At 43.6% G+C, this 17948-nt stretch overlaps 1 protein-coding gene across 1 annotated transcript in view; it reads left to right on the top strand.

Annotated features, from left to right (window-relative positions):
• Positions 1–17948, top strand: part of AGBL1 (AGBL carboxypeptidase 1) — a 1336772-nt gene that overhangs the window by 199926 nt on the left and 1118898 nt on the right. The window contains exon 17 of the mRNA XM_069762409.1: positions 8693–8846. Within this exon, the coding sequence (XP_069618510.1) occupies positions 8693–8846 (154 nt within the window). The remainder of the gene's footprint in view (positions 1–8692; positions 8847–17948) is intronic.

The raw sequence follows: 17948 nt of genomic DNA, 5'->3' as shown, positions 1-17948 counted from the left end.
CCTGAGTTAAAACATTAGTATTGTTGTTTCTAAATGATTATAAACTTATTTTCCATTACGTCCCTCAGGCCAGCACCCTGGAGGACGTCCTTCCTTGACCTATAGCGGGACAGGATCATAGAGAGGTTAAAAGGACCCTCCCACCTCCACCCTCCAGTGTTTTTCCTGTCCCTACAGGGACGGTTGTATGAGAGGTTGCTCCTAGAGTGAAGATAGCCTGTGGATTCTCTTCCCCCTGTCAAGTGGTCCGTGGCTGACACCTCACTGGGTAGAGGTCCCTCAGCTATCAGTGCTGTACCAGATGGACTCAGAGTTCGGGGGTCTCAGCCTTCCCTTTTCCTGGTCAGACGGACCATTGCTGACTCCTCTTTGAGAGGTTCCTCAGCCAACAGCCTGTGTAATGGGCTTAGGGGGATCGTGCGGCAGGTCCAATCCTTCCCCCTGTCAAGTAGCCCAGGGTGGAAACTCCCCGGTGGGGAGTCCCTCAGCCCCAGAGACCAGTCGAGCAGACGGGCTCCTGGGTAGAGCCGCCTCCTCCCAGTGGGGGGCTCTCGGCTCGGACGCCGACCAGCAAAACACCGCTACTTCCGAAAGTCATGTGGTGAAGAAGGCCATTGCGCTTCCAGTGACCGACGTCAGAGAGGAGCGCCGGCACTTAGGATCGGCGTGCGTTCCACGATGGAACACGGAAGGGGGCACAGGCAGTAATGCAGCATTTCTGACGGGACGCCGCTTCCTTCCACGGTAGGCTCTCGGCGTTACTAGCTCCCCCTGTCTTCTAGCAGGTATGGAGCCAGCACAGGTGAGTGCATGGGTTAATGTTGCATTGATGGCCTGGGCCTCTGGGCTGACTCTAGTCTCAGGCCTTGGTGCCAAAGCTGTACCTGGAGCTAGGCCTTGGACCTCTAGGCTGTGGTGAAGCCATACGTCCAGGCTACATCTCATGACTGGACTTCAGTTTGTTGCAGGTCTTGTCTGCACAGAGCCTTATGATTGGGCTTCAGAGTGACTTTTTTGGAAGCATGCTTTCCATTTTCTGGTTCAATAAGCAAGCGTTTTACTGTTCTTTGCAACTTAACTACTCCATCCATAGGAGGACACAGGGTGTTAAATTGGCACATTGTCTCCATGAAGACTGCCCTCCAGCTGCTGCTCATTAATTAGCTCCTTCGGGTGGAGTCAGTCTGACAAATGAGATGTACTGTTCAGAGTGGAGATTTATCTGGAACTCTGATAGATTGCTCTTTTGCTTAAAAGTGTAAGTCTGGTCTCTTGTTTGGCACCTTCAGGCATGGCCTAATCATACTGCTTCTATGCATTGTATTGAGTGCTTCCGGGCATAATACTGCATCATAGTGCCCTCTATGCATCATATTGAGTGCCTCCGTGCATAATACTGCATAATAGTGCCTCTATGCATTATATTGAGTGCCTCTGTGCATAATACTGCATCATAGTGCCTCTATGCATTATATTGAGTGCCTCTGTGCATAATACTGCATCATAGTGCCTCTATGCATTATATTGAGTGCCTCCGTGCATAGTACTGCATCATAGTGCCTCTATGCATCATATTGACTGCCTCTGTGCATGATTCTGCATCATAGCACATCTATGCATCATACTGAGTGCCTCTGTGACATCATACGGCATCATACTGTTTCATAGTCACTTCATGTATCATTACATCATATTTCTTCATTGTTCCTATATGCATCATAGCGCTTCATAGTTACTTCATGCATCATATTGCATTATATTGCTTCATGGTGCCTATATCCATCATGGTGCTTCATTGTTCCTATATGCATCATAGCGCTTCATAGTTACTTCATGTATCATATTGCATCATATTGCTTCATGGTTCCTATATGCATCATGGTGCTTCATTGCTCCTATATGCATCATAGCGCTTCATAGTTACTTCATGTATCATATTGCATCATATTGCTTCATGGTTCCTATATGCATCATGGTGCTTCATTGCTCCTATATGCATCATAGCGCTTCATAGTTACTTCATGTATCAGATTGCATCATATTGCTTCATGGTTCCTATATGCATCATGGTGCTTCATTGTTCCTATATGCATCATAGTGCTTTATATTGCCTTTCTGCATCATATTGCTTCATGGTTCCTATGTGCATCATAGCGCTTCATAGTGACTCTGTGCATCATTTTGCATCACTGTTCCTATATGCATCATAGTGCTTCATATTGCCTTTCTGCATCATATTGCTTCATGGTTCCTATGTGAATCATTACGCTTCATAGTGACTCTGTGCATCATTTTGCATCACTGTTCCTATATGCATCATAGTGCTTCCGATTGCCTTTGTGCACTAAATTACAGCATATTGCTTCATGGTTTCTATACGCATCATAGCGCTTCATATTGCCTTTGTGCATTATATTACAGCATATTGCTTCATGGTTCCTATATGCATCATAGCGCTTCATATTACCTTTGTGCATTATTTTTCAGCAGGTTGCCTCATGGTTCCTACATGCATCATATTGCTTCTTTGTTCCTATATGCATCATAGTGCTTCAAGTTGCCTTTGTGCATCATATTTCTCCATAGTTGCTATATGCATCATAGCACTTCTTAGTAACTTTGTGCATCATATTGCTTCATTGCCTCATAGTTCCTATATGCATCATTTTGCATCATAGGGTTTCGGTGCCCTTTGCAGTGCAGGGGGTATCATTAGTGTGCCGGACTTGGTGCCTTTTTCGCCTCTGGCTGTGAGCCAATGGGTCAGACCTTCTGTCTGGTGCCTTGTTGTGTGGCCGCACATTGTATCTTCGGCCTACAACTTCACATTAGTGTCTTGGGCCTCAACTCCAGATATGGAGTCCTTGTTTTTTCGGACCCAGATCCAGCTTCTGTTACTTCTTTCTTTACAACAGGGCTTAGTCAAGCAAACAGATATGCTTGAATTGGCTTAGTAAAATTTGCATTTCTTCTGTTTGGAACAGATCTCTCAGGTAGGTTCTACCTTGAGTGCTAAAGGCAAGTCTATTACATAATTAGCTTTATAAGATGACATATGTCATTTTGGTACATCCTATAATCCTATAAAAGGACATACTTCTGTCCTGGGAGTGGAAGATCCCACGAGTTGGAAGTAAGGATTCCTTCCGCCTCGGAATGCTTTGCCCTAAGATATTAGGACCATCTACAATTTGCATAGTTTTAGGCGCTCCCTTAAGACACATTTGTTCAGAGCGGCCTATCACGTTCCCTAATAAGTCATTTTATGTTTGTGTGTGTAGCCCATTCACTGTCTCCATCTATCCCCCACCCCCTGAAGATGGCTGGCCATCATTGTAAATAAAATATTGTTGATACACACCTGTACTTTGTATCTTCCCCGCCTCATTGTAGATTGTCAGCTTTCACAAGCAGGGTCGTTTTATTTTGCTTTAATTATTATGTGGTTGTTACTTATGACTGTGTTTGAAACTGTCAAACTGTAAAGCACTGCGATATATATTGACACTATATAAATAAAGTTTATTATTGTTGTTATTATTAATCCTTCCCAAACTCCACATTTGGCAATCGGACAGATTCTTGTCCCATAAGTCTGTTGCGTTATGTTTACCAGGGACATCAGCACTGCCTTCTGTACCTTGTGGTGAAGCAGCAGCACTGTGTTGTGCGGCAGAGGATCCCATACTCGCGGCTCCTAAGATAAATGAATCTGTATCCAGGGCTCTTACAGTTAAGACCCCATAGTCTCACTGCCTCACAGTAGATAATCTCCCTCTGTGATGAGGAAGAAACCTACTTTTCTCTAGCCATGGATTATGGTTACTCCCACAATGGCAGTCTGAGTGTATAAAGATCCCTGAGAAGATTGCCTCTTGGGATATGTATGTGCGTATATGCAGATATGGACAAATAAGTTGACATACTTATAATGTCTGGACCAATGACTCGTATAAATGCAGTTTCGAATAATTTCAAGTGTCGGAAGATTTTACTAGCACCACCTTCACCACCACCTTCATCGATTCAGAGTCCAGACTCCCTGTGTCTAACATCAGTAAAACAGGAGTAATGATCCACGTTTCTTTCAGCGCTTCTAAAGAGAAGCCCGACGTTGGTAATGGCAGGAGATATTACCTGCCGGATGGTGTATTCCTTAGTTTCAACAATATATAACCCTTACTTGGGGTTAGACATCTAAGGATTTGGAATAGACGTGATCTCCTGGATGAGTAATGTGCGTACATCCCAATGCTCTGCCATTATCCATGTACTAACTGTTATTGGTTTGATCTTCCCGCAGTCCAGGGCCTCTGTCCTGCAGGTCTCCTTGTAGTATGGTAAGATGGTCTGTAACCAAGGTTTAACCTGAGCCCAGAAGGACCGATGAAGGAACAGTCCTGTTATAAGCACATGGAGCTTATCATTGGTCGGTACAGTCCTCATGGTGTGGTGGCTGGGACTTTCACCATATTTTGCTGGGCAATAAGGTTTTCTAACCCTATTCTGGGGCTGTGATGTCTATAAGTATCTATCACAATAAATAACTTGCTGTGGTTCATTATTGGTATTGGAGTACAATGGGTGTATTTCACTCTCTACTTCTGATGCTTATTTCGTTTACCACATTTCATACTGAAATTGGCCATTATAGATGTATATCAGACACTACGGTGTTTCTCTTTGCGGATCTCTTTAGATATCTATGGTTTTTCTGATCTTTCAGATCATTTATTTATCATCTAGTCCGGTTTTTGCCTTGGACTTTGATTCCTGGCTTCTGTACCCACCCTGGGAGAGTTGCTTTGGTATTCTCCAGGATGCTGGCCTGAGGGACGTAATGGAAAAAGGGAATTACACTTACCGGTAATTCGGTTTCCAGGTAGTCCCTCAGGACAGCACCCATAGTTCCCTCCCTTATGTTCCCTTTTTAGGCTTGCACGGGATTAAGCTACCGGCAGATCGTTCATCCTTTGGGTCACCATGGCTCGAAATTAAGACGGAGGCGTTAAAGGGTTTACTACACACGTGTTTGTAAGGGCATGTATAGACCATTTATTTCCATCCTTCGGTGGTACTTTGAAACAACACTGGAGGGTGGAGGTGGGAGGGTCCTTTTAACCTCTCTATGATCCTGTCCCGCTATAGGTCAAGGAAGGACGTCCTCCAGGGTGCTGTCCTGAGGGACTACCTGGAAACCGAATTACCGGTAAGTGTAATTCCCTTTTTCTTTGCATTATTTGAGGTCTGAAAGCACTGGTTATTTTTTTTATTTTGACCATTGTCTCATAATAGGTGCTGGCGGTTAAATAGTGATGTCATCACTCCGCTTGAAGTCCCTTGCATTGTGCCAACCTTCAACAGGCCACAGGCCAGAAGTATCCTGCGGCCTTCTGGAGTAACTGGCAGAGCAGGGAGTGATAGCCCTAAGCGCCACCAAAGGTTTCAAAAGTATTGCCATCCTGAGGACACCAATACAATTAAACATTTTGCAGGCTGTTGGACCAGCCCTGCTCCTCTAGGGGTGGCAAAGAGCTCTCGCCTGAAGCGACATACTCATGTTGCCTCTTGGCAAAGTGGGCTTATTGAAAGGGCTACGCTATATCATTATTGCATCCCCTTCAAAAAGCTGATGTGTAAGGATTATCAGACCCTCAATAAGCAGAGATGTCAGTGCATAATAAGGAACATTCACTTCACTGCAAACTATTTCACTGCAAATTGAGTTTCCCAGGAAATTGAATGCAAAGTTCAAATCAATTTGTCAGAATTTTTCACCGTGTGTCTATAATACCAATTTCATTTGCCTACACTTTAGGTGTAGCTCAGAATAGTATATTTGTCATTCCTGTAAATGTGTTCACAATACATTTATTCTACCTTGAGGTTATAATGATTTTATGCTCCAGATGGTACTACATTTAAGGTTTCTTTCAGATTTATTCTAAGGTTTAAATTTGTCAAAAGCAAATGATAGAAGAACCTTCAGTGTTTAAAAGTTGTAAAACATATTTAGAATATCTGATGACACTCAAACATGAAACAAACTAAATATATCTACCTAATGTCCCATGTCCAGTGTTCTAATTACATTCACATGTTGTCATCATTGCTTATTAAAAATGCACACCGATAGTGAATTTAAAAATAAACCTGTTGTATAGAGTTGGGTGAATTTATTCAAGTGAAATTCAATTATACTCGAATATTACAAAAATGTACAGTCTTCTACGGGCTGCCATTTTGCGGCTCTGTAGAGAACTAGCAAAAGGTTAAAAAATAATAAAAATGTAAAGCTTCATCATTCAGAACCCCAGCCAATCTCTCCTGCTTGTTCCCCCTAGTATGGTCCTTAGCACCTCTACTTACCACCACTGCATGTGGAAAACCCCAGCATCTTCACCCTAGTCAGGGACTTTCAGCTACCAGTAGGCCCGGAATGTTTCTGGACGTGCAGGACCTAGTCACTGCCTGAAGTCATGGTCTAGTGTAAGAGTCATAAGGTTGACGCACATGTCGCATTGTCACAATGGGTTCTGATATTAATAGGCTTTGAAGATCAATGGATATTGGCCTCTTCCCAGCATAATAACACAAGCTTACAGCTGTCTGCTTTCCTTTGGCTGGTTAATAAAAATAGGGAGGTCTTTTTTTTTTCATCTACCGTATATACTCGTGTATAAGCCGAGATATTCAGCACAATTTTTAGGGCTTAAAACGCCCCCTCTAGACGTATGCACAAGTCAGTTGTCCAGAACACTGGCGGGGGGGGAGTGGCGTAGCAGCGGCAGGAGCTGTGGCACAGTGACAGCTGCAACCGCTGGCGAACAGAAGACATCCTACTCCCCCTCCATTGCTGCATCTCCATCCCTGCATCTCCATGTCCCGGCACCGGCGGCTCTCCTCTCCTGTGCTGAGCGCTCACGTGGTACCACTCATTAAGGTAATGAATATGAACGCATGTTCACTCCCATAGGCGTGGAGCACATATTCATTACCTTAATGAGCGGTACCATATAACTGCTGAGCAAAGGAAAGAGGGCCGCCGGTGCCGGTACAGCGGAGATGCAAGGAAAGAGATGTAGGCGGGAGGAGGGTGAGTGTGACGGGGAGGGGGGCAATGCGTACAACCAAGGGAAGGGGGAGCTGAGCTACAGGGGATGGGGGAGCTGAGCTATGCGGGACAGGGGAGCCAAGCCATGCAGACCGGGGGAGCTGAGCAATGCGGAACTGGGAGAGCCATGCATGCAACAGGGGGAGCCACACATACCAGGACAGGACAGGGGTAGCCACATACCAGGACAGGACAGGGGGATCCACATACCAGGACAGGACTAGGGGGGTCACATACCAGGACAGGACTGGGGAGCCACATACCAGGACAGGGGGAGCCACATACCAGGATAGGACGAGGGGGGCCACATACCAGGACAGGACGGCGGAGTCACATACCAGGACAGGACAAGCCATATGCCAGGACAGGGGAAGCCACATACTAGGACAGGGGCAGCCACATACCAGGACAGGACAGGGGGAGCCACATACCAGGACAGGACATGGAGAGCCAAATATCAGGACAGGACAGGGAGAGCCACATACCAGGACAGGGGGAGCCACATACCAGGACAAGATAGGGGAGCCACATACCAGGATAGGATGAGGGGAGCCACATACCAGGATAGGACAAGGGGAGCCACGTACCAGGATAGGACAAGGGGAGCCACATATCAGGACAGGACGGGGGAGCCACATACCAGGACAGGACAGGGGAAGCCACATACCATGACAGGACAGGGGGAGCCACATACCGGGACAGGACAGGGGCAGCCGTATACAGGGCAGGACAGGGAGAGCACATATCAAGACAGAACAGGGGGAACCACATACCAGGAAAGGGGAGGCAACATACCAGGACAGGACAGGGGGAGCCACATACCAGGACAGGACAGGGGGAGCCACGCATAGAAGGACAGGGATGAGGGGGACAATGCATACCCGGCTTATACTCGAGTCATTAAGCTTACCCAGTTTTCCGTGGCAAAAGTAGGTGCCTCGGGTCAGCTTATACTCGAGCATATACGGTATTTATTTTACACTATCAATCACTCAAGCAGCATTACCGTCCATGATCGATGGTTATACAGGCTGGGTATAGAGTGGCACTGGCCAATTATAGCCATGCCAATACTTAGCATGGCTATGATGTCTCCAGGATGTGCCCACAGCTTAAAATATTGATGATTGGCTGTGCTGCAGCTTTATTAAGCGTAACAAAGACTTCCAGGAGACGTCCATGTTTGGAGTTCAGTACCAGACACTACGTGATCAGTATGAACTCTGATTTTTACAGTTTGTGTTCGCTCATCCATAGTTATCAGCTTCAGGCTCATACAATACCAGCATTGAAGAGCTAAGGTATGTCTGGCTTAAAGGTGCATGAGCCCTCTAAACCCAACAATGCCATCAATTTCATAAAGAGTCAATGTTTCAAGGAGAGAATATTAGTCTAGCAGGGCTAGTATAGCAGTGTGGAAGAGCTCGGTTCTAAAAGTGCATAGAGGACATGGCAATGTTTATGAGCTGTTACTGAGAACGAGGTTAGAGAGAATCAGGAAAATAGCTTTACAATTGCATGATGACCTGAGCTGATGTTTCCATGAAGTCTCTGCAGTGACATGTTTGTCCTTCTTAGTCCCACTTACAGATTTTGGAGCACAGATGCAAACAACATCGAGTTTATTTCAAGCAACAGACATTGTGCCAAACATTGGGAGGGAATCCATGTCCAATTGTCACTATAACAGCCATGCCAAAATCAAGCTCTCAGATACACAGGGAGGAGTTATGTAAGTATCAGCTATTTACATAATTATATTTGTTATACCTAGTTTCTGTTTTTCTTTTCATTGACTAAAACACTTTGGTCAGTTGGATCCTTACGTTTGTGCCTTTTTTGAAGTCTATTTTATTTGTGTTTGCCTGTTTTTTTAATCAGGCACTGTATGGATAATTTAGGGTCTCCAGATATTTTTTGCCTGATTCAGTATTTGCAATTAATCAAACAGTCTTAAATTTGTCAAAAATGTACTCCAGAGTGATTTTATGTACACCAGAAGTTTTTGAGCAATTTTTGTGGCATTTTCCAAAACATTCGACTTTTTGCTCTAAATAGTTGCAAAAATAGTTAGACAGAACAAAAAGAACATTTTGACTTTAACACAAAATTCATGAACTGTGCATGCCATTTTGATTAATTTGATGCTAAAAACGTCAAACAAGATTAAAAAAAAGTGATGCAAATGATGAATTGTGCTCTAAATCTGTGGAACAGTGCTTCAGTCCTTCTAACTGGTGAACCACAATTGAGGACACAGTATTGATGCTGTACTATAAAGGAAATATATATAGTATAACATAAAACAATAAAACAGGAATGTGACCCACTCTGTAAGTGAATACAGAGATATATTCAATTAAGAACAATTCATATGGCATGCGAGTTTTACTTTTAGTAATCTATTTCTAAAATGTTTGAATGATACAAGATACTGATTTGCCAAAATCATATATATCTGCCCTAAATCTAAAAACACATTTTATTATTAAAACCAAGGCAAACTATACCACCTAAAGTGACAAACTCAAACAAAATAACAGTGCTCAAACAAGGAGAGACATACCCAAAACCTAATGGGGGTAACTAGACAACCCTAACTGAGGCAACTATACCTGCCCCTACCTAGCTGCGGAGTTAGATGCCCTAGGGGGGAACGTTATGGCGCCCCCACTCCCCGATGACTAACCCTATAGGCCCTAATGCACCCTGCAGCCACTAGTGAAAGCCTCTACCCACAGACTAGAGGGTCCTCTATCACTAGACAGTAAACAACTTATGCTAGGGAAGAACTAGGTCCCCATTGAGCATAAAAACAATGAATGAACACTGAAGAGGTCTGGATACACATGATGAGAGCATTATACTGCCTCTTTACAAATCCCTAGTTAGACCGCACATGGAGTACTGTGTCCAGTTTTGGGCACCGGTGCTCAGGAAGGATATAATGGAACTAGAGAGAGTACAAAGGAGGGCAATAAAATTAATAAAGGGGATGGGAGAACTACAATACCCAGATAGATTAACGAAATTAGGATTATTTAGTCTAGAAAAAAGACGACTGAGGGGCGATCTAATAACCATGTATAAGTATATAAGGGGACAATACAAATATCTCGCTGAGGATCTGTTTATACCAAGGAAGGAGAGGGGCACAAGGGGGCATTCTTTGCGTCTGGAGGAGAGAAGGTTTTTCCACCAACATAGAAGAGGATTCTTTACTGTTAGGGCAGTGAGAATCTGGAATTGCTTGCCTGAGGAGGTGGTGATGGCGAACTCAGTCGAGGGGTTCAAGAGAGGCCTGGATGTCTTCCTGGAGCAGAACAATATTGTATCATACAATTATTAGGTTCTGTAGAAGGACGTAGATCTGGGGATTTATTATGATGGAATATAGGCTGAACTGGATGGACAAATGTCTTTTTTCGGCCTTACTAACTATGTTACTATGTTACTAGTGGCTGCAGGGTGTATCAGGGCCTATAGGGTTAGTCATCGTGGAGCGGGGGCGCCATAACGTTCCCCCCTAGGGCATCTACCTCCGCAGCTAGGTAGGGGCAGGTATAGGTGCCTCAGTTAGGGTTGTCTAGTTACCCCCATTAGGTTTTGGGTATGTCTCTCCTTGTTTGAGCACTGTTTTTTTGTTTGAGTTTGTCACTTTAGGTGGTATAGTTTGCCTTGGTTTTAATAATAAAAAGTGTTCTTAGATTTAGGGTCGATATATATGATTTTGATTCTTGTACCTCTAGTTATTTACATTTTCTTTAGCGTATTACAAGATACTGATTTGCAGCAACATCAAGACTTCATTACTTTCTGAACTGCAATTGGCATAATTTGGTATACTTTTTTCACCGTATTGAATACTGTGTTCATACACCAATCAATACTCACAGTAATACCAATATTGAGTAGTTCCCTCTCATGCTACCAAACAACTCAAACCCAAGGCATGGGCTCCATAAAATGTTTTGGGGAACCTGGCATCAACGTATAAGCATCAGGTCCTTTATAGTTTAGCAAAGTTGGACCTTGATAGATTAGGCTGGGTTCCCATTGCGTTATGGGAACGCGCTTAACGGACAGCGTTGCACGGCGAAATTAACGCTGTGCAGCGCGTCCGTTAGCGCGCCCATTCACGGCAATGAGAACGCGCAGCACTAGCGCGTGCCATGTTTGGCACGCGCTAGCGACGCGCCGGTGTTTCCTGGCGCGCCGCGGACGCTGCTTGCAGCGTCCGAGGCGCGCCCGCGGTCCGTTCCCCGCTCTCGCAGATCGGGGATCTGCGAGAGCGGGGACGTTACCGCGACCCCGGGACCCGGCCACAGTAAAAACATTGCGTTAGCACAACCCGCTAGCGCTAAACGGGTTGCACTAACGCAATGTGACCCTAGCCTTAGACTTTTTTCCCCAGCACAACCCATAGAGGTCTGATCCGATTGGGTCCATGGTATCTGGAGATCAAGTCAAACTCTTGAACTCTTTGTCATGTTCCTCAAACCATTTTCAATTTGATGGAGTGAATTATATTGTTGAAAGAGGTTAATATCTTTTGAAAATACCATTGTCATAAAGAGTTTACACGGGGTACAGCAATATATAGGTTCTGGATGCCGTATATGTGAAAGCAACATTCACATAAATGACAGGTTTCCCAGGAGAACATTCCTCAAAGTCTTACACCGCATCTGTGGATTTGCCTGCTGTCCATAGTACACCCCACACTGTGCAATGGAAAAAAAAAATCTGACCATATACATACGGAACTTTTCTTTTTTTTTTAATTTGCTACAACAGTTAGACTGATACATAGAGTCAAGATTGTAGATTCAGACTAGGTCATGTTAAATACATTGCATAAGAATTTACAAACCAAAATAAGGAGAAAATCAAACAGAGAACAGTATAATGGACTGTGGACACATATTTTGGACCTTCTCTTTTTTTGTGTAAAAAAAAAAAAATGCCCAAAACACACAAGTGTGAATGATGCCTGTGTGTGGAGTCCATAACCTGCAAGACACATAGGTCTGCACAATAGTTGCGTACACAAAACTGTAGGACATTTTTAAACTAGATTATTTGTAAAGTTATTTTCTTTTTTAAATTTGAATGCACTGGCGAAATAAGAAAAAAGCTTGCAAAAGTGTCCACATCCTTTATTGTGCATACTTTCCATATTGTAATTTATTATGCCAGCTATTAGAGCAGTAAAAAACATTAACCGTAATGTCGAGAAGCTGGGATTATTTACCTCTAAAAGGCTTTAAATAGCTATTAGCTGTAAATATGGCTCTTAATCTTTTCCAGTAGAAAAAAAACAATAAAAGTTGTTAGCACTGGTTAGTAAATCACAAATGTGCTTGATAAATGCAGCGCTAGCTTTCATTCATACTGGCCTGAAGTTTTTATTATAAAGGCACAGATGATTGGCCTCGGGGAGACCAAAACATCCAACACTGCGGAGACACCATCACGTGTTTCTCTAACAGCTGTCTGTGGATGGATACCATGCTTGGCATAGGTGGCTTTCCTTCATAGGATGCTGCCCTTCCCGTGGTTGTTCCTTCCCGGGGAAAGGCCTGGCTATTCACTGCTTGCGTCGAGAAACACGTGATGGTGTCTCCGCAGCTTCTTTACATGCATCTGAAGTTTTTATTAGTTTTCTGCATGTACGTGTTACGGTTTCCTTGCATTCATTTTGTGAACCCTTGGGTGCATTTGGCTTTGTTTATATACCCCATACATGCGCCACAGATTTGTAAAGCTTTGTTCAGAGTCGTGCAAACACAGTGGGGGTCTGTGGCTCTTCAGACCAAGTTGAGACTGACTAGTCAGTACAAATATGCTTCTGGCAAAGACAAATGGAGAGCGAGGTGAGGTCTGCCGCAGTTTATGGTGTTCCTATGACTGAGTGATGTCTACTCTGGCAAATCTTTCTGGGTAATGTCCATGCTGTAGAATGAAGACTTGGCTCTTTATCCATCATTATGGCAGAATAATAATTGCTGCTCCTTTTCTTTTTTATTTTACTGTACAATTAAACCTCAATATTTGTTACAGCGCTATCTATTCATTTTTGTAAAGTTTAACTATGCAATCGGATTGTCTATTCCTTTTTTTTGTTAATATGACATATAGACTCCAATTTTTCAGCTGTTATTGTAGGATAGACTAAAGTTCACATGGGGATGAGACTTTTTTTAGTACGTTCCTCTATGCAGACTGCATAAAAATAGCCAGAAATTATGCCAAATCTATAAGGGCTCCTTCAGACATCACTGATCATCGGTCCGATCTTGAATCACAATGCATGAGCTGGTCGGACATCTTCTGACCCAAAGAGTGACCACCTCACAGAAAAATGGCCAGTTCGTGCATTGGGATATGAGATGGGACCGGTGATCACGGATGTCTGAAGGAGCCCGAATAGTGGCACATGCAGTCTGATACATTTGCAGCATGATATTTGCCATATATGCAAACTTGTCACTTTTTCTCTTTTTTAAGGCTCATTCAGGCAAACATAATGTGTCCGTGTGCTGTCTTTATTCAAGATTACAAGATGGGTAAAATTCTGACCAATACAAGAAAAATGTTGCAGTTTACGTGAGCCTTTTTACATACAGACCACTGGTCTGTGTGTAAAGCAAAGTTTACATGAGCATATAAAAATATTCTAATTTTCATCTATGTAAAATTGGACATTTTGTCATCTTTGTTGTCATCTGTATGCAAATCCATATGGCATGTATTTAAATACATCAGAAGTTATAAAAACCTTTAACTCTGAAGGTGGTTTTCACGTTAATGACCAGGCCAATTTTTACAATTCTGACCACTGTCACTTTATGAGTTAATAACTCTGGAAAGCTTTAACGGGTTATGGTAATTCTGAGATTTTTCGAGACATATCGTACGTCCTGGTAGTAATATTATTATTATTATTATTATTATACATTTTTATAGCGCCATTTATTCCATGGCGCTTTACATGTGAATACGGGGCAAATATAGACAATTACATTAAACATGAGCAGATAAGGCACACGAGTACATAAGGAGGGAGGACCCTGCCCGCGAGGGCTCACAGTCTGCAGGGGGTGGGTGAGGATACACTAGGAGAGGGAAGAGCTGGCTGTGCGGCTGTTCAGTAGGTTGAGGATCACTGCAGGCTGTAGGCTTGTCGGAAGAGATGAGTCTTCAGGTTCTTAATAATATAATATAATATAATAATAATAATAAAATAATATATAATATATAATATAATATAATATAATAATAAAATTTCTTTGATATGACTAGTGTTTATTTGTGAAGAAAATTGGAAATTTGCAAAGATTGTGAATATTTCGCAATTTTCCAACTTTGAATTTCAATGCCCTTAAATCACAGATATGTCAGTCATACAAAATACTTAATAAGTAACATTTCCCACATGTCTACTTTACATCAGCACAATTTTGGAACCAAAATTTTTTTGATAGGAAGTTATAAGGTTTAAAAGTTGCCCAGCCATTTCTCTTTTTTACAACAAAATTTACAAAACCATTTTTTTAGGGGCCACATTACATTTGAAGTCAATATGATCGAAGATACACAAAAGTGACACCATTCTAAAAACTGCACCCCTTAAGGTGCTCAAAACTACATTCAAAAAGTTTATTAACCATTCAGGTGCTTCACAGGAATTTTTGAAATGTGAAAAAAAAATATTATTTCCTTTTTTTTCCACAATAAATTTACTTCAGATCCAACAGGAACATGAAAAAATGGACCCTGAAATGTGTTGCATAATTTTCCTGAGCATGCTAATACCCCATATGAGGGTGAAAACCACTGTTTGGGAGTGCACAGCAGAGCTCGGAATAGAAAGAGTGCCATTTGACTTTTTGAATGCAAAATTTGCCCGAACAATTGGCAGATGCCATGTCCCATTTGGAGAGCCTCTGGTGTGCCTAAACAGTGTAAATCCCCCACAATTGACAACATTTTGGAAACTAGACCCCTCAGGGAACTGATCTATATGTGTGGTGAGCACATTGAACCCTCAGGTGTTTAACAGATGTTTATAACAACGAGCCATGAAATAAAAAAAAAATCACATTTTCCTCACAAATGTTTTTAGCACAAAATATTGAATTTTCATAGGGGTAACAGGAGAAATTGCATAATACAATTTGTCGTGCAATTTTTCCTTAGTACGCCGATACCCATCATGAGGGAGAAAGCTACTGTTTGGGTGCACGGCAGTTCTCGGAAGAGAAGGAGCATCATTTGATTTTTTGAATGTAAAATTTCCTGAAATCATTAGCAGACGTTATTTCCCATTTGGAGAGCCCCTGATGTGCCTAAACAGTGGAATCCCCCCACAAGTGACCCCTTTATGGAAACTAGACCCCTCGAGGAATGTATTTAGATGTGTGGTGAGCACCTTGAACCCCTAGGTGTTCACAAAAGTTTATAATGTTAAGATGTGAAAATAAAAAAATCACATTTTCCACACAAAAATGTTATTTTGGCACTACATGTTTAATTTTCATAAGGGTAACAAGAGAAATTGCACCATACAATTTGTTGTGCAATTTCTCCTGAGTATGCCTATACCCCAAATGTGGAGGAATGCTTCTCTTGAGGCACAGTGCAAAGCTCAGGAGTGAACTGGCGCCATATTGGAGTTCAGATTTTGCTGGAATGGTTTGAGGATGCCGTGTCACATTGGCAGAGCCTCTGAGGTGCCAGAACAACAGAAACCCCATACATGTAAACTCATTTTACGAACTACACTCCTCTGTAGTGTTGAGCATTCCGATACCGCAAGTATCGGGTATCGGCCGATATTTGCGGTATCAGAATTCCGATACCGATTTCCGATACTCACCGGATTTCCGGATACCGGAATCGGAAGTTCCCAGAATTCAAACTGCACGCAGCAGCCAATGAGGAATGAATGGAAGTGTGGGCACATCCTGTTTAGCATGGTGGGCACGTAACTACTGGCAAGGCTGTGATTGGCTGCTGAAATGATGTCACCATGCACTATAGAAAACGCTGCCGCCATTTTGCGCTCACTCTGCTGTGATTTCAGTTAGGGACAGGACGCTGTGTTCTAACTGAGGGCCAGTTGAGATAGCTAATTGCTTTATTTTGCTTTTCCAAGGCTAATTTAGCAAACACTGTGTGTTCACCTTGCTCTTGCCTTGCAGCGCTATTTTAACAGCATTCTGCAAGGTCTCTGTGTGTGTGTGTGTGTGTGTGCAGCTCACTCTGTAGTCTGTGTGCAGCCATATATCCGGTTGTATTCAGCTCAGGGGGGGTTTACACTGCCTCATACAGTTCTATCCATTGTCCTTCATTGCTCATAGTGCAGCCTGCTGCACATTTTTCTAAAATTTCCTATTAGTGTCTTTCCACCCGTCTCCAGCTAAATAGTGGAAAAACACTATATAGGATAACCTAGAGGAGTGTTTTTGGGCCTTGCAGCGCCGTTTACGGCTGTCTGCATGGTCTCCGTGTGAGCGCAGCTCGCCCTGTAGTCTGTGTGCAGCCACAGCCGGTTGTATTCAGCTCAGGGTGCGTCACTGCCTCATACCGTTGAATAACTTGTCCTTTTTTTCAAATAGTGCAGCCTGTTGAAAATGTTTCCAAAAATTTCCTATTAGTGTCTTTCCACCCGTCTCCAGCTAAATTGTGGAAAAACACTACATAGGATAACCTAGAGGAGGGTTTTGGGGCCTTGCAGCGCCGTTTACGGCTGTCTGCACGGTCCCCGTGTGAGTTAAACTCGCTCTGTAGCCCGATCTGCACAAAAAAAAAGTAAAGTTCACCAAACACCACTTAACACTTGTGTAGGCCACATTTTATCAATAATAAAGTCTAGTCCACACTTTACAACAATAGTGTTTCTTACACCTGTTAGGAGGAGCATTTCAGGAATAAGCACACTAAGGCCTTAGTACATTTCTGCTTATCTTTATCTGTCAACCAAGATGAAGAGGGCAGGGAGTAAGGCACGTGGGTGTGGGCACGGAGCAGGGAGAGGAGCAGGGAGAGGATGTGGTGATTCTGTGCCCGCTGCGGGCACTGGTGACTCATCATCACCCAGTTTCAGCAGGGAACAGTCCTTCATGCGCAGCTTTGTCGGAGAGCGCCGTGCACCGCTGCTGCGTGAAGATCAAATTGAAGCTGTTGTCGGATGGATGGCAGCTAACGCATCGGCATCGACTTCAATTAGTGCCACATCCTCTCAGGCACAGACCACTGGAGAGCAGCCATCTGTCTCTTCACCACCTGCCAAATTGGCCAGGCAGTCAGAGAGCCCAGGACAGGAACCGTCTCTACTTCTGTTCTCTGAATCTCTTGGCTTAGAAACAGGGGGCCAGCCAAGCAGCATTGGAGAAATGGAAGAAGAGGCAGTGTGCAGTGATGCCCAACAGCTTTGTCTCTCTGACTCTGAAGAGGCGGGTGGGCCAGTGCCTCCGGTGACCACAGCACAGTACGCATCTGATGATGAAACTCAGGTGCCGCTTTATGGTGCGTACTGTGCTGCCGAGACTACCCAGGAGGAGCAGATGGTGGCAGAGGGTAGTGGAGATGATGAGGTCCTTGACCCATCATGGCGTGAGGAACAGGAAGGTGGTGGGAGCAGCTCTGAGGAAGAGATTCCCCAAATGGGCCAAAGAGGGAGAGGGAGGGGGAAGACTGCGGAGCCTGTAGCCTCCACTTTGGCACCCGTTAGGAGCCTGTCTCTTCCAAAAGCCAAAAAGGGCGCTCCCAAGACTTGCAGTGCCTGGTCCTTTTTTGACACAGTTGCAGATGACATTTGTTTTGTCAA

This window comes from Ranitomeya imitator, chromosome 4 (assembly GCF_032444005.1).
Source record: "Ranitomeya imitator isolate aRanImi1 chromosome 4, aRanImi1.pri, whole genome shotgun sequence".
NCBI lineage: Eukaryota > Metazoa > Chordata > Amphibia > Anura > Dendrobatidae > Ranitomeya > Ranitomeya imitator.
This window is presented reverse-complemented; position numbering and strand designations above follow the sequence as displayed.